The sequence below is a fragment of the Cannabis sativa genome, chromosome X (genome assembly GCF_029168945.1).
Source record: "Cannabis sativa cultivar Pink pepper isolate KNU-18-1 chromosome X, ASM2916894v1, whole genome shotgun sequence".
Classification (NCBI taxonomy): Eukaryota; Viridiplantae; Streptophyta; class Magnoliopsida; order Rosales; family Cannabaceae; genus Cannabis; species Cannabis sativa.
In genome coordinates, this window is record NC_083610.1 from 68,372,469 (window position 1) to 68,397,199 (window position 24,731).

At 32.0% G+C, this 24,731-nt stretch overlaps 2 protein-coding genes and 1 non-coding gene across 3 annotated transcripts; 1 reads left to right on the top strand and 2 right to left on the bottom strand.

The window, feature by feature from the left end:
- Window positions 1–3,934: 3,934 nt before the first annotated feature.
- Window positions 3,935–12,889, top strand: LOC115713997 (lysine histidine transporter-like 8). Its single transcript, XM_030642509.2, has 6 exons — window positions 3,935–4,368; window positions 4,625–4,758; window positions 9,973–10,403; window positions 11,950–12,081; window positions 12,194–12,734; window positions 12,856–12,889. Exons 1-5 carry the CDS (start codon window positions 4,007–4,009, stop codon window positions 12,683–12,685), a joined length of 1,551 nt encoding a protein of 516 aa, XP_030498369.1. The 5' UTR covers window positions 3,935–4,006; the 3' UTR covers window positions 12,686–12,734; window positions 12,856–12,889.
- Window positions 12,890–13,131: 242 nt separating this feature from the next.
- LOC115714013 (uncharacterized) lies at window positions 13,132–15,087 on the bottom strand. The gene is made up of 2 exons (XM_030642522.2): window positions 14,767–15,087; window positions 13,132–13,537 (listed from the first exon to the last, which is right to left on the bottom strand). The coding sequence occupies exons 1-2, from the start codon at window positions 14,877–14,879 to the stop codon at window positions 13,330–13,332; spliced, it is 321 nt and encodes a 106-aa protein (XP_030498382.1). The 5' UTR covers window positions 14,880–15,087; the 3' UTR covers window positions 13,132–13,329.
- A 4,793-nt stretch (window positions 15,088–19,880) lies between these two features.
- LOC115703428 (U7 small nuclear RNA) lies at window positions 19,881–19,958 on the bottom strand. The gene has a single exon (XR_004009193.1). It is a non-coding gene; the product is annotated as a U7 small nuclear RNA (small nuclear RNA).
- Between the last annotated feature and the right edge of the window lie 4,773 nt (window positions 19,959–24,731).

The following is a 24,731-nucleotide window of genomic DNA, read 5'->3' on the forward strand; positions in this document are numbered from 1 at the left end:
TCTTCTCATCTAAAGTGCCATGAAGGAAGGCTGTCCTCACATCCATTTGATCTATTTCAAGGTCTTAATTTGTAGCCTTGGGCATGATAACTCTAATGGATGCTTGCTTCACAATTGGTGCAAAGATGTCATTGAAGTTAACACCCTCTCTTTTTGTGAAGTCCTTTGCCACTAGTCTTGCCTTAAATCTCACTGTATCAGTGTTTGTCATTCCTTCCTTCTATCTGAACCACCATTTGTTGTCGATCAATCTTTAACCTGGTGGTCTATCTACAACTGACCATGTTTTGTTTTTGATTAATGACGCCTTTTCTTCATTAATAGCTTACTATTCTCTATTGCTTTATTTCAAAGTTTCCTTGTATGTGGTTGGTTTTGAGTTTTCTAGGTCACTTGCTGCAACTAATGCAAATGTAGAATAGTCTGCATATCCCAGCTTTGCAGGGGATCTAATGTTCCTTCTTACTTTATCTCTGGCCAAAAGATAGTCTTCTAAGTCTCCCTGGGTTTCTTGTGATTGATCATCAGTTTATTGAGTTCGACTTTCATCTGTGTTGTTGGTTTCATCTGAATTGGTGATTTGATCTACCTCAAGATTGACCTTGTTGGATGTGTCTTCTATTTGCAATGCACGTTTTGACAATGGTTTCATTGCCATCCCCTCTTCTGTAAAAGTGACATCCCTGCTTATAATACATTTTTTTGAAACCTAGTTCAAGGCACCATAGTTTGTATCCCTTAACATCCTCTGGATACCCTAGAAACATACACTTCACTGCTCTAGGCTTCAACTTGTCTTGTGTCACATGTGCATAAGCAGTGCACCCAAATACCTTGAGATGATCATAGTTCTGAGCTTCTCCTGTTCATCTTTCTTGTGGTGTCATAAAGTTGATGCTTGTTCATGCATGGAAATCTATTTATTAGGTAACATGCAATATTCAAAGCTTCACCCCAAAATTTTTTTCTCTAAACCAGCACCTTTGAGCATACATCTGACCCTCTCAAGCAATGTCTGGTTCATTCTCTCTGCAAGACCATTCTGTTAGGGTGTATCTCTCACTGTCAAGTGTTTGGAAATTCCCTCTTTATCACAGAAAGCTTTGAATTGGTTGGAACAGAACTCCCATCCATTGTTTGTTCTTATCTTCTTAAGTTTCTTGCTAGTCTAATTCTCTAAAAGTTTTCTCCACTTGACAAATCTATTGAATGCTTCATCATTGGTCTTCAATATATATACCCATACTTTTCTTGAGTAGTCATCAGTGATACTCATGAAATAGTATGCACCTCCAAGTGTAAGGATTCTTGAGGGTCCCCATAGGTCTGAATGTACATAGGCCAAGCGCTCCTTTGTGGTGTGCTTTCCTACAGTGAATTTCTATCTGCAACTTTTACCATAGCCACATTCTTCACAGAAATTTAGTTTGCATGACACCCTCCGCTTTAGATTTCTTGCTTCTTCAAGTAAGTGAGACCTCTTTCACTTACATGTCCAAGCCTCGAATGCCATAACCATGTCATGTCATCATCACCTGCATCTGTCACATTTGAAGTTAGACCAGTAGCTGATTTCCCATTAAGAAAATATAATCCATTTCTATAAATTACTTTCATAATAGTTATTGATCCCTTGATGACATTAAGTGAATTTTCATTTATCTTAATCTAGCAGCCTTTAGAAGCTAAAACACTAATAGACGAAATATTTCTTTAAAGGTCAGGACATACCTTACATCTATGATTGTTCTTTGAGCTCCATCATCCATTTGCATCCCAACAAATCTTGTTTTTTGAATGGTGCAAGCTTTGTTATCACCAAGTAAAATAGTTCCTCATGTTGTCTTCTCAAGTTTGTAGAACAGTTCCTTTGAAGGACACATGTGGAATGAAAATCCTGAGTCAAGGATCCATTCTTGGCAAGAGTCAGTGTTTGACACCACAAGGACACCAACTGATTCATATCCATCTATTGCAACATCAACTTGTCCCTTTTATTTTGTCTTTTCTCTTTTCAGTTTGTTCTTTAGAGCAAGACACTCATCTTTGAAATGTCCCTCTTTCTTGCAATAGAAACACTTTTTGTTAGTAGTGTTTCTTGAATTTGTCTTGGCCTTTTGATTCCCTCAATCACCACCATGCTTTGAACTCTTATGGCCCTTCTTGTCATGTCTCCCTCTGACAAACAATCCTTCTCCATTGTGCTATGTTTTATCATCAGATTTGCTTTGTATTTCCTTGGAATTCAATGCAACATTCATTTCTAACATTATAAGAGTATCTTTTCCATAAAGAATTGTATCAACAAAATGTTCATATAATTTTGGCAGAGAACTTAGTAGGATTATAGCCCCGATCCTCTTCATCTACCTTAGCACTAATATTGTTAAAGTCAAGAACAACCTTATTAAAGTCATCTATGTATTTTCTAAGCTCCTTGCCTTCTTCCATTCTTAAAGAGTACAATTTCTTCTTCAAGTACAACTTATTTGCCAGCGACTTCTTCCTGCAGATGGTGGCTAGTTTATCCCATAGTCCAAGGGCCTTTTCTTCATCAGCAACTTCTCTTAGCACTTCATCCCCAAGACTGAGAAGGATAACAGAGTGTGCCTTAGTCTCAATTTCCAGTTTCTTCTTTGCATCTTCAACAGTCGGTAGGGCTTCTGCATTGATAGCTTTTACAATGCCTTGATGTACTAGTAATGTCGTCATCTCTATCCTCCAAAGACTGAAATTGTTGGCTCCAATGAATTTGTCAACTTCATACTTGGTTGTTGTCATTTCTTAACTGTGTTCTTGCAGCTTTGACCTTCAATCGAACACTTCTTGATCTCTTCAATGTGAACCGAGCTCTGATACCATTTGATGTGATTTAAACAATCACATATATGAGAATCAAGAAAGAAAAACAAGAATAGTAGCAAACTATCTAAACAAGTAATAACAACAAAATTTACAAATCATAAAATAAGAACTTAATTGATACTCGATCAAGTTGCAAAAAAAAATATTCAGCCATGGAGGCACTTCTTCTCATTCGTGAAAACTTGAATTCGATTACAAGTTGATAGCAGCTCTCAAGAACAATGGAGATAACTCCTTACAATTGATTCTCTCACTAAAAGTAACTGGATCAAATACACCAGAACTCAATTTACAACCCTCCTCTATGAGAGAATAACTCTTACATACAAGCTACCAACTTTTCTAAGAACAAGTGACATGAGTCTAATAACTGGATCTCTAACTGTATTGAGATCTCTACTGTTATGTCTATATATAGGCATAACTGTATTAACTAATTATCTATCGAGACAATGTTAGTAATTAGATGAGAGAATGTGTCAGCTAAATACTACTATGACTTAGTTTCTAGACCATATTACAACAATAGACAGAAACACTGAGCTTATAAGAACCATCCTCTCTGCATAAGAAAGGTTTCTCGAGCTCCAACTTTTAATTCTACTAGTCATTTTATCCTATTATTTATTAACATAAAAAAAGTGAAGGGTATTTAATTTGTATTCATTTATTAACTATCGTCCATCTTATTATGATAAAATTGAAAAGAATATAATGGAAAGACTACGTTATGTAAAATTTATATTTCGATAAGCATTATTAAAAAGTCATATATTATATGAGCACAATTTAGTAGTGTAAAAACTTTAGGTTCAAAAAAATATACTAAATATTCATAAGAATTTATTAGATATATAATTGTGGCTCTCTTTTATCTAATTAATCAATGAAAAAAGAGAAGACAATACAATGTTGGTCTTGTCGTGTTTAGGATCTTTTTGATTACATAATAGCAGCCACAATTTGTAATTGATCATCGGTCAAAAGGTTCCTACTTTTATGTCTTCTCCCACTATTGACCTATACGACTCAGCATCCAACTACTATAAATATTTATATCAACACCCTTTTAAAAGCTAAGCACCCCCAATAATAATATAAGATCAGCAAATTAAGAATTAAGGTAGCTTGAAATCAAATTATGGCTACTACTACTACTAGTGTTCATGACAAGAATGAGTTGGTGGAAGAGAAAGCTAAGCACCAAGCAAAAGAAGAAGGAGAAGTAGTAGTAGTCCCAAAAAGTAGTCCATTCCTTTCGAGGTTGATGAGTAGCACTAGTACTCCACTAGTGGCCAGCCCTGTGATAAAGCAAGCCATTGCAAGCATGCAAGGTTACATGGAAGATGTTGGGAACTTCACTAAGCTAGAGCCTCACGAGGCTTGGCTGCCTATTACTGAGTCCAGGAATGGTAATGCTTATTACGCTGCATTTCACACTCTTTGCTCTGGAATCGGTGTTCAGGCACTACTCCTCCCCCTTGCTCTCACTCTCCTTGGTTGGTAAGTAAATCCACATAATTAATATTATTTGGGTTACATATATGTTGTAATGTAATGTCAGAGTGGGCTAAACATAAAATCCAAAACAATTTATGACAAGTTGTGGCCAAAATAAAATGATGGTAGAGCAATTTCTTTTCTTGCTAGTGGTCATAAGTTAGATCCTGAAGGAACTTATACATAGAATGAAAAAAGAGTGGGTGGATTCGAACCATGGTTTGCATATAAAATTAATTATTCTTAACCAATTGTACAGGACATGGGGAATTATATGTCTCTTGGCGGCTTTTGTGTGGCAATTGTACACGTTGTGGTTACTTATACAGCTTCATGAGTCGGATTCTGGGATGCGCTACAGCAGATATCTCCGCCTTTCCATGGCTGCTTTTGGTACGTACCTTAACTTTTAATGCCAGTTGCTATTTCACATTTTAAAATAAATAATGCTATATATTATATATGAGAAATACTAAGATAATAACTGGTATTGATGTAAGATAATAACTTTTAGAGAATATCGTTAATTAATCGTAAAACATCACTTCTAAATAATGCTAGTCACTGTATTTAATAACAATATTCTATATTATATATATATATATATATTCAATTTGAGATGTATTGGTCGGTTACATGAACAAAATAATGTGATATTTAATATTAAATTACATTAATTACAGTTTTACCCTATCATCTGAAGTAGAACTGAAGACCATATAGTTGCCCGTGCCCCATGACAATTCTAAGAACACTCTCATCACCTCTTTTAAAATAGCTAATTCTTTAAAATTGAGAAAAGAATTAGCTATTTGTAATTAGAGTTTCTATACGATTTTTTGTTACAATTTAGGTTGCAGAGCTAGTTACAATAGGGGTTTCTATGTAAAAATAAAAAAGCCCCTATAAAAAATGAACACCCACCTGTATGATGACCAAATTTGACCGGTTCGTGGATTGCAGGTGGTCAGGTCAACTATTTTTTTTCATTTTATTCTAATATTTATGCTTGCTTGCTTCTTCACTACACTATACATCGAAAGAACAAAAATTTATCAAAAATATATATAAAATAACACAAGGTGAGAATGACTAATATATATGATTTGAATAAAAAAATTAGAGATTAGGTATATTTTACCTTACAAACAGAAGAGAGTGAACGGGAGGAGGAGAGGAGGAGTCTAGGGTTGTGCATGATGGAAAGAGGGAGGAGGATGAATTTGAGGCCACATGCGATGGAGAGATGGAGAGATTGGGGGGCGAGGGGCGTCCGAACGGTCTCCAGACCCATGAGGCCATGAGGGTGGGTGGGTTGTGGGTTTGGAACCTTTGGGTCTCTCGCACGGCGCAAAGAAAAGGAAAGGGGAACTCATGGGTACTGGCTAGGTTAGGTTATGATTTTAGGTTTTTTAGTTTAGGTAAGTAATTAAATGTAATAACAAAATATATATTTTTTAAATAGGAGCGGTCAACGGCCGGGTATGGATTATATATTCAGACCTGAGCATGTGAAAAATTCGAACCCGATCCCACCTGTTGGTACCTCATGTGTCAACCCGACCCACGCATGAATAGCAAGCTTTTCCTTTATTTAGGGTTTTGCGGGTCGGGTTTGGGGGTGTTTGGTGAAGGGGGTAGGGATTAGATGTGGGTGAATGTGTAGTTTACTTGTTGTTTGGTTAAACATTTTAGGTGGGTATGTGTTTGCTTTTTGTGGATCCCACTAGATTTTAAAAAGTAATCTTAACCCATTTGATGACTTGAGTATTGCATTCCTCCACATGTTAACTCTTCCCACACTTTATTAGGCTAATCAAAACTAGGGTTGTTCATATAATTCATAATCTATGGTTTCAAATCCCAACTAATTTAGACCAAACTATTTGAGATCAGACTAAATAATTCTGTTGTCAATGGTTTAGTCAATTTAGACCGTTTATAATTCTCTGGTTCGGTCATGGTTTAAAAATTTTCACATGTGATTCCAACTAAATCAAATTGCCTGATTCTTGATATATACTTCATATGATTTTTTTTTACTGAATATTGATATTTAGGAACAATTTTAGGTATAGTATTAATAATTATCTTTATATTGTGTTAATAATATTTGTTTTTATTGTTATTTACATTTAAGTATTATAAACTTTAAAGTAAAAATAATTTAGTAAAAAAATATTAAAATATATACAAATTACAAATTATAGTTTTAAACTAAACTAATCTATTTTTAAGTGGATTGATTTAGTTTAATTTGAGCATTTAATTAAGTTCGATTTTGAATTTTTAAAAACTAATATTATTGGTTTGGTTCTAATAAAATAAAAACTACCTGCGCTCTAACATTTTTGTATGGGGCCTCAATTGAATTTAACTTTTTTTTCCTCATCCGATCCAATCCAATTAGTAATTGGATTTGAAAAATCATCATCCGATCCAATCCAATCCAATTAGACCTCAAAATCCAATCCAATCCAATCCAACTACTAATTGGATTGGATCAGTTTTTTAATTGGATATCCAATTACATGCCTAAATTTTAATATTAGCTTAAAAATATATAGAAAAATACGTTAAAAACTAAGTATCACTTTTTATTTAAGTTTAATACTTCATAAATATACTATTCTTACAAGTGTATTATAGCTAAAAGTTTTAAATAATTAAAACAATAACATTTTTAATAAATAAAATAGAACAAAACATCATGAAAATAAATACACTAAACAATCAAGTGTTACAAATTCAATATACAAAAAAATCTAATAAAAATATAATAAATATTTTTTATTATATAAATAATTTTTCAATATTTTTTATTATATAAATAATTTTTTAATATATATAAATGTAATTGGATTGGATCGATTTTTAATTGGATTTTGAAATTGACATCTAATAACCGATCCAATCCAATTAGAATCCAACTTTTAACATCCAATCCAATCCAATTGTAATTGGATATCCAACTTTTTGTAATTGGATTGGATTGGATCGTTTCGGTACAATTGGATTGGATTTGATGATACTCACCCCTACCTCTCACTACCAACTGTAGCTCTAGCCCTACGTTACTAGACAAGAAAGGTTAAAGAAAAGAAAATAGTAATATTCATGCATAATTCGAAGGCGGACCAGGATTTCATTCAAGTAGGAATAAAATATTCAAACAATACAATATATATATATTTATATATATATAATTATATATATTTAAAATGAACCGATATTTATTTTCTTTAGAGAAATTTAAATTTAGTTTTCAGTTGTAAATAAATACTTAAGTATAATTTTTGGCGGCAATAATACTTAAATTATATTTCTGAAACTTTGTAGATACCTGAACGTTAAATTTCAAATCATTATCCACGTATCATTTTCTTATTGATACATATAAATTATTTTGTAAAAAAATTAAAAATTTATGACTTTGACCAATCAGGGATTGCCACGTGGCAATTTATTTAATATTTAACAACTAGGTACCTACAAAGTTCCAGAAATATAACTTAAGTATTATTACCTCCAAAAATTAAATTTGAATATTTATTTACAACCGGGAGTTAAACTTAAATATTTGTGTCGTAATTTACTCTTTTCTTTTACATAATTAATTTTAATTTTTTTGTATATATTATGAAAAGAAAAAAAATAAAAATATATAAGAACGTGCTAATTACAATCTTTTATTATAACTTCTTAGTTAATTTTCGCGTTTGAAATTACATGTCGAAATATTTTTTTTTAATTTTTTTCATAATAATATTGGTTATAGTTACAGTATCATTCCTGTAAATTTTTAAAAATTTTGAATAATTAACAATGACGCAATAAATAGAGTTTCTGATATTCCAGTTTACCACTCGATTTCAAAAAACTTCAAACGTATTTTCGTTACGTAAACTATTCAAAAAAAAAATTAAAATTTACACAAATGATATTGTAAATATAACAAATACCACCATGAAAAAAAAAAATTAAAAAAAATATTCTAACATATATTTTTAAATACAAAAATTAATTAAAAAATTATAATAGAAAGTTAACCCTAACACTTTTTATCTTTGGATCGCCTCTAAAGTATAGTCTATAATTAACTGAAGATTCCTCCTCGATCCTTACCTATAGTCTATAGAAATGAAAAAGAATCCACATATAACAATATTGGTGCGTCATGACTTTCGAAAATAGCGAAAAGAAAATAATAATGATAAAGGTAAAGATCAAAGGACGAATCTTCTTATCACATGTATTTACCTACTTTTTAAACCAATGACAATACCATACAATTCTAAAAGTTGAACTAAAGAAAAACATGAATAATATATGTCATGATACCTCACACATAATTCACAGGCAAACAAATTTGATACACTTAACTTTAATTAATTATCTTTATTTAAAATAAGTTTTATTTATATATGCATATGTATCATTACTCATACTATAGGAACAAGCATTAATATGTTTTGATTAATTAGATATGATATAAAATAAAAAGGGTAATGATAATTGATATATGTACTTTAAATTATACACTATTTTTTTGAATAACATGCTTTCTTTCAAAAAAAAAAAATTATACACTATTTTTGTAAATTGTAATGTGTTTATGTTAATATAGGACGAGGATAAATAGATTGACATCATTAATAAATAATTTATATATTAACATGATGATTAAAGATGATTCTAGTAATTGAGTGGTCCTAGGATAATATATGTTACAAAGAAACAAAAGAAGAACAAAAATCTTATCTACAAAGGTCAAATTATAATATTAACACTATTCTCGACAAAAATAATAACATTATACTAAAATCCTAAATAAAAATAGTGGAGTTTAAACACAAACTTACTTCAATAGAACACTAAATGTTATCTTATATATGTGGGAGTCTATAATGTCCCACTATTTTTAGTAGAACACTACAGACTACACTAAATTTTTTTAAAAAAAATAAAATAATATGTTTATAATTAAATTTTTATATTTATATACATATTATAGTGTGAGATAATTTAATAAAATAATATAATAATAAAAAATATTTTTCGTATAATTTTTAGTGTTGTGGTTGGAATTAAAAAAAAAATTAGTATTAAAATAATATCCTTTTAATGTAGATTTAACACTAAATTTAAGTTCCCTATTACAGTTGACCTTAGTGGACATTTTATATTATTTTAATTTAATTAGTGAGATATACTAGAATACATTTATTAAACAAACTAAATTAAATCTTAATTATTAAGACGACAATGATGAATGGGGACGTAGGGGAGTGGGGTCATGTCATGTGGGGGCTGTATAATTTTTTTATATATTTTTATATATGCCTGTACAAAATGAAAATATTCATTTTTACTCATATATTTTTATTTCTGTTTTTGTAAAATTATAATTTTCATTTGTATTTCACATATTTTCATAGTTATTCTATAAAAAAAATTATTTTTATTCTCACATATTTATTTATGTCCTCCAAAAATTTATATTTTTCTTTTTTATAAAATATTTTTTTTTATTAATAGATCCTTTTTGTAGAAAAAATATTTATTTGCCCCTTCTAACATTTATTGTTGGCTGATGATGATGAACAGGTGAGAAGATAGGGAAATTAGTAACCCTTTTTCCAATAATGTATTTATCTGGTGGCACATGCGTAACGCTGATTATGATCGGAGGTGGTACCATGAAGATATTTTTTGAGCTGGTGTGCCATGAAACATGCAATGTGAAAAACTTAACGACCATAGAATGGTACTTGGTTTTTACTTGTATAGCTACTCTTATTGCTCAGCTTCCAAACCTCAATTCAATAGCTGGGGTTTCATTGATTGGAGCTATTACAGCCATAAGCTACTCAACAATGATTTGGGTATTCACATTAAGCAAAGGCAGAACCAATGGTGTGTCCTATGAACCACTTGAGAATGCCAAATCAAATGTGGCTAGGCTTTTCGAAATTCTCAATGCATTTGGTATTATTGCCTTTGCTTTTAGAGGCCACAACCTTGTTCTTGAAATTCAGGTAAATTTTGTTTATATATACATCTAGCTAATACCAACAATATTCAATGTGTTGCAACATAAAAGTTACTTTTAGTGACAATTTTTTAATCGCAATATAAATTTTTTGTAACTTTTAATTACAATAAAAAATTACTTGTGACTAAAACATAATATTTAAATACAAATTATCACTAATTTAGTTTTAGTCAACAACAAATGTTACATAAAAAGTTATAAGGATTAATTAGTAAATTATTAATATTATATAGCTAGTATAAATATGTAATGACATTTCACAAATGATCAAAAAAAATGAATGGAAATGAATTACAATTAGGAATATTTTTATTAGGAGATTGGTACTGTCTCGAAGAGTGCATTTGGAGTTTGGCACTAACTCGAAGAGTGCGTTTCGATACAATTAATTTTGTTTTAACAAGTATTGTAACTAAAAACACATTTAGTCACAACAAATTGATATTTTTGTGACTAATACATTTAGCTAAAGATCTTTTAGTGATAATATAAGAATGATGATTTATAATTAGTCACAATTTTTACTTTTAGTTACAAATTTTATTATAGACTAAGAGTAAGAATTTTTGTAATGATGGCTAGAAACTTTATTATTTTTATTTTTATTAAAAAATAATAATTAACAAATTATGTATAAAGGACATGCAACATAATTATTTTTTTAATAATTTTGATGGCAATCAATTACATATATGACGAATATATTTTTATATATGAAATGTGGTTATTTAACAGTTTTTGTTAGTTTAACAGAAAATTAATATTCTGTTGAATTTAACGGTGTTAATATAATTAATTTTATAAATATATAAATATTAATATTATTTATTTTAGATTAATTTAAATATATATAAATATCAATATTATTTATTTTAGATTAATTAAACTTATACTAATTTTAAATTAAATTAAATATATACAAATATTAATATATTATTTATAATATTATTATTATTTATTATTATTTTTAATATTGGAAATATATTCACAAGTAATTTCTTTTAATTTATAAAATTTAAAATACACTTAATAAAAATAAAACTAATAATATAAAAATATATATATAAATGTGCAATACACAATAATTTAGTATATATAATATATAGATGAATATTAAAAAAATGGTTTTTTTTTTTATTTTTACACTTCAAAACAGTTTTTTTTTTTTTGGAATTCTACATAGAAACCCATATTGCAACTAATGTTGCAACATAAATTGCAAAAAAAATCGTATGTAAACCCCTATTGCAACTAGCGCTGCAACCACTTTAGAAACTCAAACCGTAAATTTTAAAAAAAAAATTAAAAATAATATATGGAATAATTCTCCTAAAAAAATTATAAATTATAAAAACAAATAATAACTAATAAGTATACTAAATATTACCGGTCTCTTAAGTCTTTTGTTTTGTTTTATATATAAGGATAATAATATACCTGAAAGAGTTTCTTTCATAATTACATTGTTTTCATTTTTTTTTTTTTTTTGTAGATAGTATCTAATAATAACTATCGTCACTCTTTTTTAGGGGACAATGCCTTCGAGCAATAAGAGACCATCTCGTCTGCCAATGTGGAAAGGAGTTAAGTTTGCATATTTAATCATTGCAATGTGCTTGTTTCCCCTTGCAATTGTTGAATATTGGGCTTATGGAAATTTGGTGAGTTACCCTCTTTTCAAAACAAAAAGTAATAACGAATAAACATATTAATGAATCATGGACATGAATGAAAACAACGAACTAATCATATGGAATGTTTGTTATATGGCAGATACATTCCTCCAATGAAGGGGTGTTAACAGCTTTGTATGAATTCCACAAAAGAGATGGATCAAAATTAGTTATGGGGATGACAAGTGTATTGGTTGTAATTAACAGCCTAAGTTCCTTTCAAATCTATGCAATGCCGGTGTTTGACAATTTGGAGTTCAGATTCACTAGCGCAATGAACAGACCGTGCCCTCGTTGGCTACGTTCAGCGTTTAGGGTTTTCTTTGGGTGCCTAGCTTCTTTCATAGCCATCGCGATTCCATTTTTGGCAAGTTTGGCAGGGTTGATTGGAGGTATAGCGCTGCCCATCACTTTGGCTTATCCAAGTTTCATGTGGATTCTCCTTCGACGACCCCAAAAATACAGTGCAATATGGTTGCTCAATTGGTTTTTGGGTGTTCTGGGAATGGTGCTCAGCGTTTTGGTTGTTACCGGAGCAGTATGGAGTCTTGTCACCAAGGGAATGGAAGTTAACTTTTTTAAGCCTGAGTAATATATGAGAAAGAAAATAATGGGCAAAATAGAAGAGCAAATGAACAATAGTAAGTAATCATTATCTCTGCAAGTGTTTTCTATTAAACCTTGATTGAGCTATCAAGACATATCTATCGGATTGATATATACTAAAATGTAAACTATGTACCTGATGTTAATTGTGTACAGATAAATAAAACATGACTTGTGCTTGGCTTTCAAACGTTCTTGAGGTCAGTTTATTTATACTCTGTTATCATTCCCAGCACAACTCACAACATCCTAATGCGACTTACTAGCCAATAATATTGAAAAGAAAACTCTTTGATGACTTTTTTCCATTGGCTCTTGTCTCCAATTAGATAACATTCCTTAAATTAAACCTTGCACAGGATATTGGGGTAAAAGGACAAAATGAAAAATATTATGTTAAACCCCCTTTATATATTCATTCACAAAAAGAAAGAAAAAAAAAACAATAACTACTATATTGCTCTTCCATCCAATAAAAACATTTCAATTCACTGTTGCCATCATATTCTGAAGAATTAACAATGATCTGGTGAGCAGGATCACTCAATTGTATCTATGAACTAGGAGAGCATGGGACAAGAATTATCATGCTTTACAAATCAAAATGGGGGATAAGTGTGTGTGTGTGTGTTACATAGACAAAGGAAGAAGCATTCTTCGTCTCTTTTTTCTAGCCAATCTCACTTGCTTTGTGATTTTAATGCACAAAAGCAAAAGCAATGTGATGCAAACCAAGATAAAGGCAAGACGTAAGTGCCTATAGTATAAAGAAACAGCTGAAAATACCAAGAAAGCTATAATGACCAGCTCCCATATTACAAAAATCACAACATCTACCCTGCATCCAGAAATGGGGGGAGAAGAAAAAGTTTCAGAACAATATCAGAAATGAAATGATGTTATCCAGAAGATAAATTAAAACCAACTAAAACGAGAAGTAGCAAAAAAATTTCTGATGCAGTAAAGAAAAGGTTTCTAATTAATTAGACTATTTTCATAATAATAATAATAAACTCCAAGGTGGCATTTGGTTGGAACTTGGAAGTAATGAAATGAAATGGAATGGAAAGAAAACAATTTTCATTCTATTCCTTTGTTTGGTTGCATTTAAAACCATTGGAATACTGTTCCGATAGAATGGCCTTTCTATCATTTCGGTAGAATGACTATTCCATTTTGAAATAGAAGGAAAAACCATTCTAATGCAAAGTTTGAAAAAATTTAATAACTTTTTAATCATTTTTTTTATGCATTTTAAATTTTATTCATTGTATTTCTATTCCAATTCTTATTTCCATTCTTATTTTTATATTTTCACTCCTCCCAACCAAAGCCGTTCTTACTAAATCTCATACACAAAGTTAAGAGAGTATAAGAAAATACATAACTAACTAATCCTATCAGAGCAGCAGAACAGAACCTGAACCCAGAAATGGTTTGTCATAGCTGACAAACAAGTAAGCATTTTTTTTGTATAATACCATAATGACTACGAAATCTAACCTCTATTGTTACAAAAATAATGCAGAATACCATTTGGGCAATTTCTTATTCCTACTAACAAGTGAGTTAAAATAGCTAAAAGGTATTAATTTAGCTAAAAATGTTTGAAATAGCACTACAAGTGAGGTATAATACCTCAAACTTTTAGCTCTAAACATATTCTAATAAATGTTTTCATTCTTTTTCCACTTTGCAAAATATAAAAAGTGAAATTTTTGTGAGTTATTATTCAACTAATTATGAGCTTGTTACCATCCAAATCACTAATATCTCCAAAACAGAAAGTTTATCATATCTAGATTGGCTTAATGTGGTTCTCTGAATATTGATTTGATCTAATAGATTGATTGCTAACCATCAACCAACACACATGAACAATAATACGAAGAAAAAGGAAAAGATTTCCTGGCAAATTAAAATTGAAAATTCTTTAAAAGTCAATCACTACAAATTACAATTCGTAGTACATAGCTCCCAAAAACAGGTATCAAGACTAATTTCGAATCAGATTCTTACAGAAGATTAAAAAAAAAAGATTGATGGGTAAAAGAGTAGAGCATGTACCTTGAAGAAGTGAGATTGGAGGTGGAGGAAAAGAAGGATACAGAAGCCCAGTCGTGCTTGGATCGAATTTGATACTCTCTTAGCTGCTCTGCAAGATTTGATCGAGTTATCATGGCTATCGTCCTCGTCCTGGTGTTTTCTGAAAATGGGTAATTTAGGAGGAAGACGAAGCAGATCCCATCGAATCGAACAAAGAAAAAGAAAAAGAATCAAACGTTCTTCTGTATAGCGTTGCCTTTCTTTCCGTGGACCTCCCACACTCTAACTTTCCCCTTTATATTGATTTCTCTTCTGGTTCACCAGCTAACATTGAGTGAGGTTACAGCGGTTCAATTTATTGTTATTAGAGTAACATGGCACATAAATACATTATAGAAAAAACAGGTAATTTCTGGTATAAATAATTAAGTTTAAATAAATTTAATTTTTTACGATAATAATATTTAAGTTATATTTTTAAAATTTTTATTAGTATATTTCATTAAATATCAAGTCATTATTTACGTGTTATTCTTTTATTAGAATATATAAATAAAAAAAAATACAAATTTAATGACGTGGAACAATCAAGGATTGTTATGTGGCAATTTCTTGATACTTTAAGTACTTACAAAAGTTCTAAAATTATAATTTAGGTATTACTAGTGCTAAAAATTAAACTTAAGTATTTATTTGCAACTTGGAGTTAAACTTAGGTATTTATGCCGCAAATTACTTTATAAATAAATAACTAAGTTTAATTTTTGGCGGTAATAATATTTAAGTTGTACTTCTGAAACTTTTGTAAATGTCTGCTGTTAAGTGTTAAGTAAATTGTCACATGGCAATCTTTGATTGATCTAGGTCATTAAAATTTTATTTAAAAAATATTTAAATATACCAATAAGAAAATAACACGTGGATAATCACTTGATATTTAACGGTCAGGTACTTACGGAGTTTCAAAAATATAACTAAGGTATTGTTATCATCAAAAAATAAGCTTAGCTATTTATTTACAACTAAGAATTAAATTTGGGTATTTATGCTACATATTAAATTTATTATTATTATTATTATTATTATTATGAAAGATTTCAATTTTAGTTTCAAAATATTTTATTTACATTTGAAAGGAATTGGATGTTATTTATCTAAAAGAAGAAAAGTATTGAGCTTCTCGTGCTAAATTTAGTTGGTTGAAGCTTAGTTATAAGAATACTTTCTATTTTCATAAGTGTACCTCAGGTAGAAAGAAGAAAAATGGGATCGCTATGATTATGGGCAGATCCACATAAAGGCGGGACAAAGAAGCAGTCGCCCTTGAAAAAAAAATCAAAAAAATATATATGTATTTTAGTTAGTTACAACATATATTTATAATTAAAGGTAAAAAAATATAAACATAATATTGGTTTTGGCATGATGGTTAAGTTATCTTAGTCAAATGCTCAAATCCTAGCAAAACATCTTTATTTTTAATATTTAGTTTATTTTTTGACCTCCCCCCACAAAAAAAAAGTATGCCCCTCCCCTCAACTTTAGTTCTGGGTCCACCATTGGCTATGATTCCTAATTAAGATGATGGGATATATGTTTCTTCTCCAAATGACATGGGGGATATTTTCGTAGAGTACTTTTCTAGCTTGTTTACTTCGGCCAACCCCTCTAGTTGTGATCTTAATCGAGTTTTAGATGTTGTTCCTATTAAGATTTTGTCATCCATGAATAGTCAACTAACTTGTCCTTTCTTTGGTGAGATGTAAAGCATGCTCTCTTTCAAATGAACCCTTCAAAAAGTCTCGATAATGATGGTATGATGGCATGTTTTTATTAGAAGAACTGGGATAAAGTTGGTGACGATATTACTACAGATGCTTTGGCCTTTCTGAATGGTAATTCGACTCTCAAAGGTATTAGCAAGATTCTCATTTGTCTTATTCCTAAAGTTAATTCTCCTTCTAATCCTGCTGATTTTTATCATATTAGTTTTTGTAATGTCATTTATAAAATTATCACTAAGACAATAACTAATAAGATACGAGAAGTATTATCTAGTGTAATTTCTGAGGAACAAAGTGCATTCTTGTCTGGTCGTCTGATTAATGATGATGCTCTTATTAGTTTTGAGTGCATTAATAATGCTTTGAAAAAAAAAAGTTGGTGCTCAAGAGTTTTGTGTTATCAAGTTGGATATGTCAAAAGCTTATAATCAGGTGGAATGGTCATTCTCTACAAAGATTGTGGAGAAGTTGGGGTTTCATGTTGAGTATTAGAAAAATTATTGATTGTATCTCAGTTGTGGAGTATTCTATTTTGTTAAATGGGGGAGTTTCTTTTTTTTTTTTTTTTTTGGCTCTTTTCAACTTGAGAGAGGCCTTAGACAGAGTGACCCCATGTCTCCTTATCTTTTCTTGTTGTGTGTTGAAGGCCTGACTGCTTTTGTTAGCTTACTCCTTGGGATTTCTTGTGGTACTTTGGGGCCGACTCCCTCATTTACTGTTTGTTGATGATTCTTTTTTCTTTTTGGAAGCCTCAGTGATTGGTGTGTGATCGATTTAAATTGTTATTGACTTGGCATGGTTCTGCTTCTAATCAAAGTATTAATTTTGAGAAGTCTGTTGTTATAAAGAAGATATGATAGCTATCCTTGGTGTGATTGGTGTAGAGTGTCATGAAAAATATTTGGGTCTTTCTTGTTTTTCTGTTAAGAACAAGTCTAGATTGTTTAATTTGATGTGGGATCGTATTTGAAAAAAGCTTAATGGTTGGAAGGCTAAGTTTTTTTCCATAGCGAGTTGTGGAATTCTTATTAAGGCTATTATTAAATCTATCCCAACTTACAAGATGTCTCTTTTCAAACTTTCTAAGGATTTTGTGGTTAACATTCATGGCATGTGTGCTAGATTTTGGTGGAGTGGTGATGATATCAAACAGAAGATGCAATGGTGTACGTGGAAAATGTTAGAATTTATTTTACCAGGATCTTAGATCTACTCACAAGTATGTTGTTTAACACCCTAAATATGAACTTTCTAAAACGATAAATAAACACATATAAAGTTAAGAAAACCTTACATTGATGGCAGCGGAATAATGTCTCCTTCCACTCAGATCTCTAACCCTTGTATCCTTTCTGTCGCAGAGTATTATCAAGATCTGAGCCCGAATGTCCTTCTCTTTGTGTGTGATCCTTCACAGTCTTCCAATCTATGATTGAGGTACCACTTGCTGTGTGTGGACACTTACTCTATCACTAAGGTTCGAAATTTATGAAGAAGAAAAGAGAGAGTATAGGTTTCGGCTATAGAGAGAAAGGGAAAGCTCAGTTTTCTGAAGAGAGAATTTTCGGTCAGAAGGTTATAAAAACTTGTTATTTGACTGAGCCATCACTTTCTATTTATAGGCAACTACTAGATTTAGGTTAGGAATTATTTGGCATTAAAATAATGAAAATATCAATTTGAAAAACCTGCTTAAGTGACCGGCCATGGTGTGTAATGGGCCTCACTTGGATTTTGCAGTTTTCACAAATTTTATTTCTATTTTCTCAAAAACGCCAATTTTCTAATTCTAACCATTTAAATGCCAAAACTAATTATTTAATAACTAAAATAGATTATTAAATAATATTGTCATTTAATTAAATTATTAACTAGACATATAAAGTCTATTAATAAATAAATAAACCTAGAATCTCTTTTCTTTACAATTTCGCCCCTGCTTAGTGAAAATTCACAAATCAGACATAGTCTAACTTTAGAATTATAATTGATTAATCACAAATAAATTATTGAGTCTTACAAGTAGTATAATCTCAACTAGAATGGGGACCATGGATCTATATGCTGAGCTTCCAATAAGTGAACCGAATTTACTAAGTAAATTCCTACTTATTAATTCTTCGTTGAATCCACTCTTAGAACTTAGAACTGCACTTTCAGACTTATATAGAGCATATTATATGTTCCACGATATAGATATGATATCTCATTTGAAAAACCGTGTTTTTGCAAATGTCAGTTATATATAAGAAAATACAAAACTGTAAGCGTTTGCAGAAGCATAAAGTAATTCTGCTACAGCAAAACAAAACAGGCAGAATATAAAATATTAGCAGAAAAATAAATAACTTGACACAAGAGATTTATACGTGGTATCAGTGTTCTCACGAACACTCCTAGTCCACGGGGCCACGCCCCAGAGAATGAAATCAATTAATAAAGTATCAAAATTACAAAGACAATTGACTTAAACAAGTTTAGACTCCCTCTAAAGTATTGCCACAATCCTTTGTAATCCACTTTATGAATCTGACTTCTTGAAACACCTTCAAGCCCGAACTCCCTTCGTCTTTGAAGTGTGAGTGCTTACTTCCTCCCGAAGTAAGGCTTCAACAAGTCTTCTCCCGAAGACCAAGTGCTTACTTCCTCCCGAAGTAAGACTTTACCAAGTCTTCTCCCGAAGACCAATCTCTTGTTCAGTCAAGTAGTTCTTCACAACCTCTAGGACAGAGTAAGAACAGAAATAGACAACTAGAACCTAGATGAACAACTAGGCTCTCACAAAACAAAGAAAAACTCTCTTCTCTTAAATAAGATAAGTGCAAAAAATGATTAATGGAAGAGCTAATCCGAATGACTGCTCTCTAGGCTCTATTTATAGAACATAGAAACCTTAGAGACAGTCACAAGTTTGAATCTACAGCTGTACAAACACTTTCCAAAAAAAACACGATCTGCTACATCAGATTCGGATGCTGACGCAGCAGATCTGACCAGAAACAGGAAACTTGCTAAAATCGGGTCCGATCTTCTATCAATGCTTGATTCCTGCCAAAAACAAATTAGATATTCTGATTGTATCAAGATACAATTGAAATCAATAAGGGAAAGGCAATAATCAAAGTTTCCCTAAAAAAGACAACTTTCCAAAAGAGAATTTCTTCTCTTTTAAGAAGTTTTCAACAAAGGAAAGTTCAGCTGAAAGTGCAACTTTCCTAACAAGGAAAAGAGCAACTAACAACCGAATTTATAAGGTAAGAATCCGAATATGAATGCACCACAATCTTACCATAAAAGGAAAAATTATTTTGTCAACTAACTTGCCAAAAAAAGGACTTTACAATCTCCCCCTTTGGCACTTTAGATGAACAAAATAATTTTTAACATAAAGTACCTGCAAGACAAAGTTAGCAAGAGCAAAAACTACTCCCCCTGAGTAACACAAACGAATATCACAAAGAAACAAAAAAACAAGCTAACTTTTAAAAATATGTTCACAAGTACTAACCATAACCACAACTCCCCCTGGAAAAAGGGTCCAGAGTTGGGCAAAACAAACAGAATAAAAACAGATTAAAAATCAAATATTTCTCCCCCTTTTTGTTTATCGGAGTGCCAAAGTAAACAAAGAAAGATAGATAGAAATATGTTCAATCAAAAGCAAAGAAAAACAACAACTTAGTCTCGGTAGAGTTTAACCAAAGAGGTCAACTGCTTGGACATCTCGTTCTGAAGTTCTTCCATTGCAGCAAGATGATTGTTCACATTCTGAACTTCAGTCTTGACTTCCTGGAGTTTTGCTGTAGCAGAACTTGAACTTGCAGCAGCAGCAGCAGCAGCTCCAGCCTTGGGCCGTTTTTGAAACACACCATCAAAGTATTCCGAGGGTTGGAATGCAGGACCAGTGATAGGGGGCTCAAGTGTTTCATGTGATTGGGCCACATTCTTCTGACAAGATAAAACCTTAAAGATTAGATTTGGAAAAACAAGTTTAAAGGTTGGCTTTTTACCTCTTCGGAACGAAACAATCTGGTTCAGAATGTGTGAGGCCAAATCAATTGAAGCTCCAGAGGTGATGCGGTATAAGAATGATGCCACATCTTGAGACACTACGGTCTTGTTGGAGTTAGGAACCCAATTGCTTAGAGCAAACCGCATAAGAGATGCATGAGCAAAAGTGAGATGAGTGATTCGAAGACTCTCTCCTGGTTTCAATTCAGATCGAGCACCCATGAGTTCAGAAAGCATCAACTCACGATCCATAGACATCACTGCATTGGAGACATTCTCGGGCAATTGCAAAGCTTGAGCAATGTCCTTTTCAGAAAAAGAGAACCAATGTCCCCTAACATAAACTCTTCGATAAAGTCAAGAATTCTCATCAAGAAAATCATCAGTGAGATTAGCATAGAAATCCTTAACAATGTTTGCAATGAACCCATTGAAACCAGTGAGAGTGTTTTCCCATTGATGAAATTGAATAAACTTTACAATCCCATAAACCCAATGAGCATGCAAATCATAGTTCCTTTCACTTTCAAACTTACGGGTTGCATATAAATTCCAGTCACGTTCATTATCACGATAATAAAATCGAGGGCAGTGAGAAAGAGTTGAAGGAACATTACCAGAAGAAAGATCTTCCATAGGATGCTTGCCTTTGGCAGCAGCAGAAGCCTTTGCTGCAGAAGCAGATTTTGACAGAGGAGGCTCTGGCTCGAGTTTTGTGTCCTCACTGTCGTTCTCTGAATGAAGAGAAACTGATTTGTCTGAAGAGACTTCCATTGGATCTTCTTCTTCTGAACTTGAACTTGAAGAAACCGAGGGAGGATTGGTCTTGAGTTTCTTCTTGGCTGGAGGGACTGCCTTATCACGACTTTGAGAAGCTCGAAGGTCCTTCTCAGCAGAGGCTTGCTGGGCTCAAGTTCGAGTAGAAGGGCCTGTTGGAGTGGAGGCAGGGACTGATGCAGCAGGAGGAGGAACTGCCAACGGTGGAGGGGATTCCTTTGAAGATTCAGACGAAGAAGTCCAGGTTCGAAGAGGTCTTACTGATTTGCGAGCCACTTGCTTGGGAGGACGTTTTGGCTTCTCGGTTTGAGATTCACGCTGGGGAAGCGATGAATCTCCAGGCTTTGCAACAGCAGGAGGATGAACTGAAGCAGCAGGGGGTGCATTGGAAGGAGTTGCAACGATTTCCACCAACTTTTTGGTGTGCCCTAGATTCTTAGTTCTCACCATTTTTGATCTGAAAGAGAAGATGAACAGAAACAACACAAGGAACAAGAAACTAGGTTCAGGTAGGTGGTGAGTTAAATGACAAAGATTGGTTTATATAAACTTGGAAGCAAGACAAGAAAAAGGAAACCAAATTTGAAAATTTAAATGCTAACCGCCAGCCCATGAACACAAAAAAAGGAAACCGCCCACTCCTCAACTCCTTTCCCCCCTTTTTTTAAAAAAATAATAAAAGGAAACTAGAATTACCAACAATATTTCCAAAAATAAGTCAATCTTTCAAGATTAAAGACACATTACCATATAAAGATTAATCTTTAATTGGAAACATATCAATATAAATCAAGGAATAATAAATGTTGATACTTACCATTTAAGCCCAAAATTTTCTTAACCCATGAATCAAGACACACGCCTCCCTCTCCTTTTTATTATTTTTTTTATTTTTATTTTTAAGAAACCGAAAAATAAAATAAAATGTGTACAATAAATATATGAGATTCTACACAAGCAATGGAATCAAATATCATTGAAAATTGACAAAATAAAATACATGTTATGCTTTTAAAGAGGATAACTAATTAGTATCTCAGGAACAGATCATACTTAATTGATGTTGAGGAAAAAGATATGCATGTTACTAAAAAATGTGAACTAGGATTATCAATTTAATTTAGTAGAGGAGACTTACAAATTTAAACACACTTGTCAGACATAAGTGTGTGCAGTGAAAATAGGATCATTGTCCTTGGCAAGATTTTTCATTTTCGCCTTTTTCAATTTGATCCCGCAACTGGATGCTATCACACCATACTGAAGGTAGCCCTTTTCTATGGTAGTGCATCCTCATCATAGTTGCTAATTACAATGTTCCAGCTTACTCAAAAGATGGCTTTCACACCTCAGTATGGGTAGCTCTATTCCAGCAAGGGGCCTGACAAGTCTGAAACAAAAATTGCTCAACTTTGTATAAGAACATTATTTAATCCTAGACACAAATAAAGAGTAACATGAACCTTTTAACACAACATCACAAAGAATGATAAGAATGAGATCCTAACTAATTATAATCCAAAAGCATAAACATGATTTGTCAAATTACAATGAAAGAAGATTAAATGCTAAAGAAGAATCACATAACAATATTGTACAGAAATATGAACAAGAGGGATTTAAACAAAGCAAACACCCAAAGATTTTCTGAGGGAGTCAAAACGACTTGAATCTAGGGCCTTTGTGAAAATATCAGCTAATTGTTTTTCAGTATCAACATATTCTAATTGCAATAATTTATTTTCAACAAGTTCCCTGATAAAGTGATGCCTTATATCAATGTGCTTTGTTCTAGAATGTTGAACATGATTTTTGGAAATATTTATGGCACTAGTGTTATCACAAAAGATAGTCAAAACACCCAATTCAAATCCATAATCAATCAACATTTGTTTTAACCATAACAGTTGAGTACAACAACTGCCAGCAGCTATGTACTCAGCTTCGGCAGTGGACAAAGAAATGGAATTTTGTTTCTTGCTATGCCAAGATACTAGATTATTCCCAAGAAAGAAACACCCTCCACTTGTGCTCTTTCGATCATCAGCATTGCCTGCCCAATCTGCATCACTAAAATAAGCAAGATTAGAATTAGTATCTTTTGAGTACCAAATTCCATAATCAAGAGTGCTATTAACATATCGAATAATCCTTTTTACAGCTGATACATGAGATTCCATAGGATTACTTTGATATCTAGCACAAACTCCCACACTGTAACAAATATCAGGACGACTAGCAATTAAATACAAGAGACTTCCAATCATGCTACGATAAAGTGTAGTGTCTACCTTTACTCCATTCTCATCTTTTGTCAATTTTAATGTGGTGCTCATTGGAGTACTTACCTGCTTAGCCGATTCAAGACCAAATTTCTTGACAAGGTTCTTAGCATACTTACTTTGAGATACAAATGTACCTCCTTCCATTTGTCTCACTTGAAGACCCAAAAAGAAAGTAAGCTCACCAACCTTGCTCATTTCAAATTCATTCTTCATTTGATCAACAAAAACCTGCACTTCATGGTTAGATGTAGAACCAAAAATTATATCATCAACATAAATTTGAGCAATGATAAAATCAGATTTTATATGCTTGATGAAAAGAGTTTTATCAACACTACCTCTTTGGTAATCATGAGAAAGTAAAAACTGAGTCAACCTTTCATACCAAGCTCGTGGGGCTTGTTTCAGACCATACAAAGCTTTTTCAAGTTTGTACACATGGTCTGGAAATTGAGGATCTTGAAATCCTTTTGGTTGCTCAACATAAACTTCCTCACTTAAAATACCATTGAGAAAGGCAGATTTTACATCCATTTGAAACAATTTAATATCCAAAATACAAGCAAAACACAAAAGCAAACGAATTGATTCTAATCTTGCAACAGGAGCAAAAGTTTCATCAAAATCAATACCTTCTACCTGTGTGTATCCTTGTGCCACCAATCTGGCCTTGTTTCTCACAATTTTACCGAACTCGTCACTTTTATTTTTAAAAATCCACTTTGTTCCAATTATATTTATACCTTTTGGTCTTCGGACCAAAATCCATACCTTGTTGCGAACAAATTGGTTGAGTTTCTCTTGCATTGCATTGAGCCATTCCTCAAAGGTCATGGCTTCCTTCACATTTTTCGGTTCATATTGAGAAACAAAACAAAGAAAGCTGATCAAATTAACATACCTTCTACGAGTTACCATGCTTTCTTCAGGATTTCCAAGAATGAGATCTTTTGGATGATTCAATTTGACTCTGGTGCTTGGTTCTTTCTGGATAGAATCAGTGATGATGTCTGGATGAGTCAAGATAAATGGTTCTGGTTCTCCAGTCTCAGTTGCAGCAGCAGATTCGTCATTTGCAACATCAGAAATGGGTTCTGCTGCATCAGGATCTGCTTTTGCTGCTTCTAGA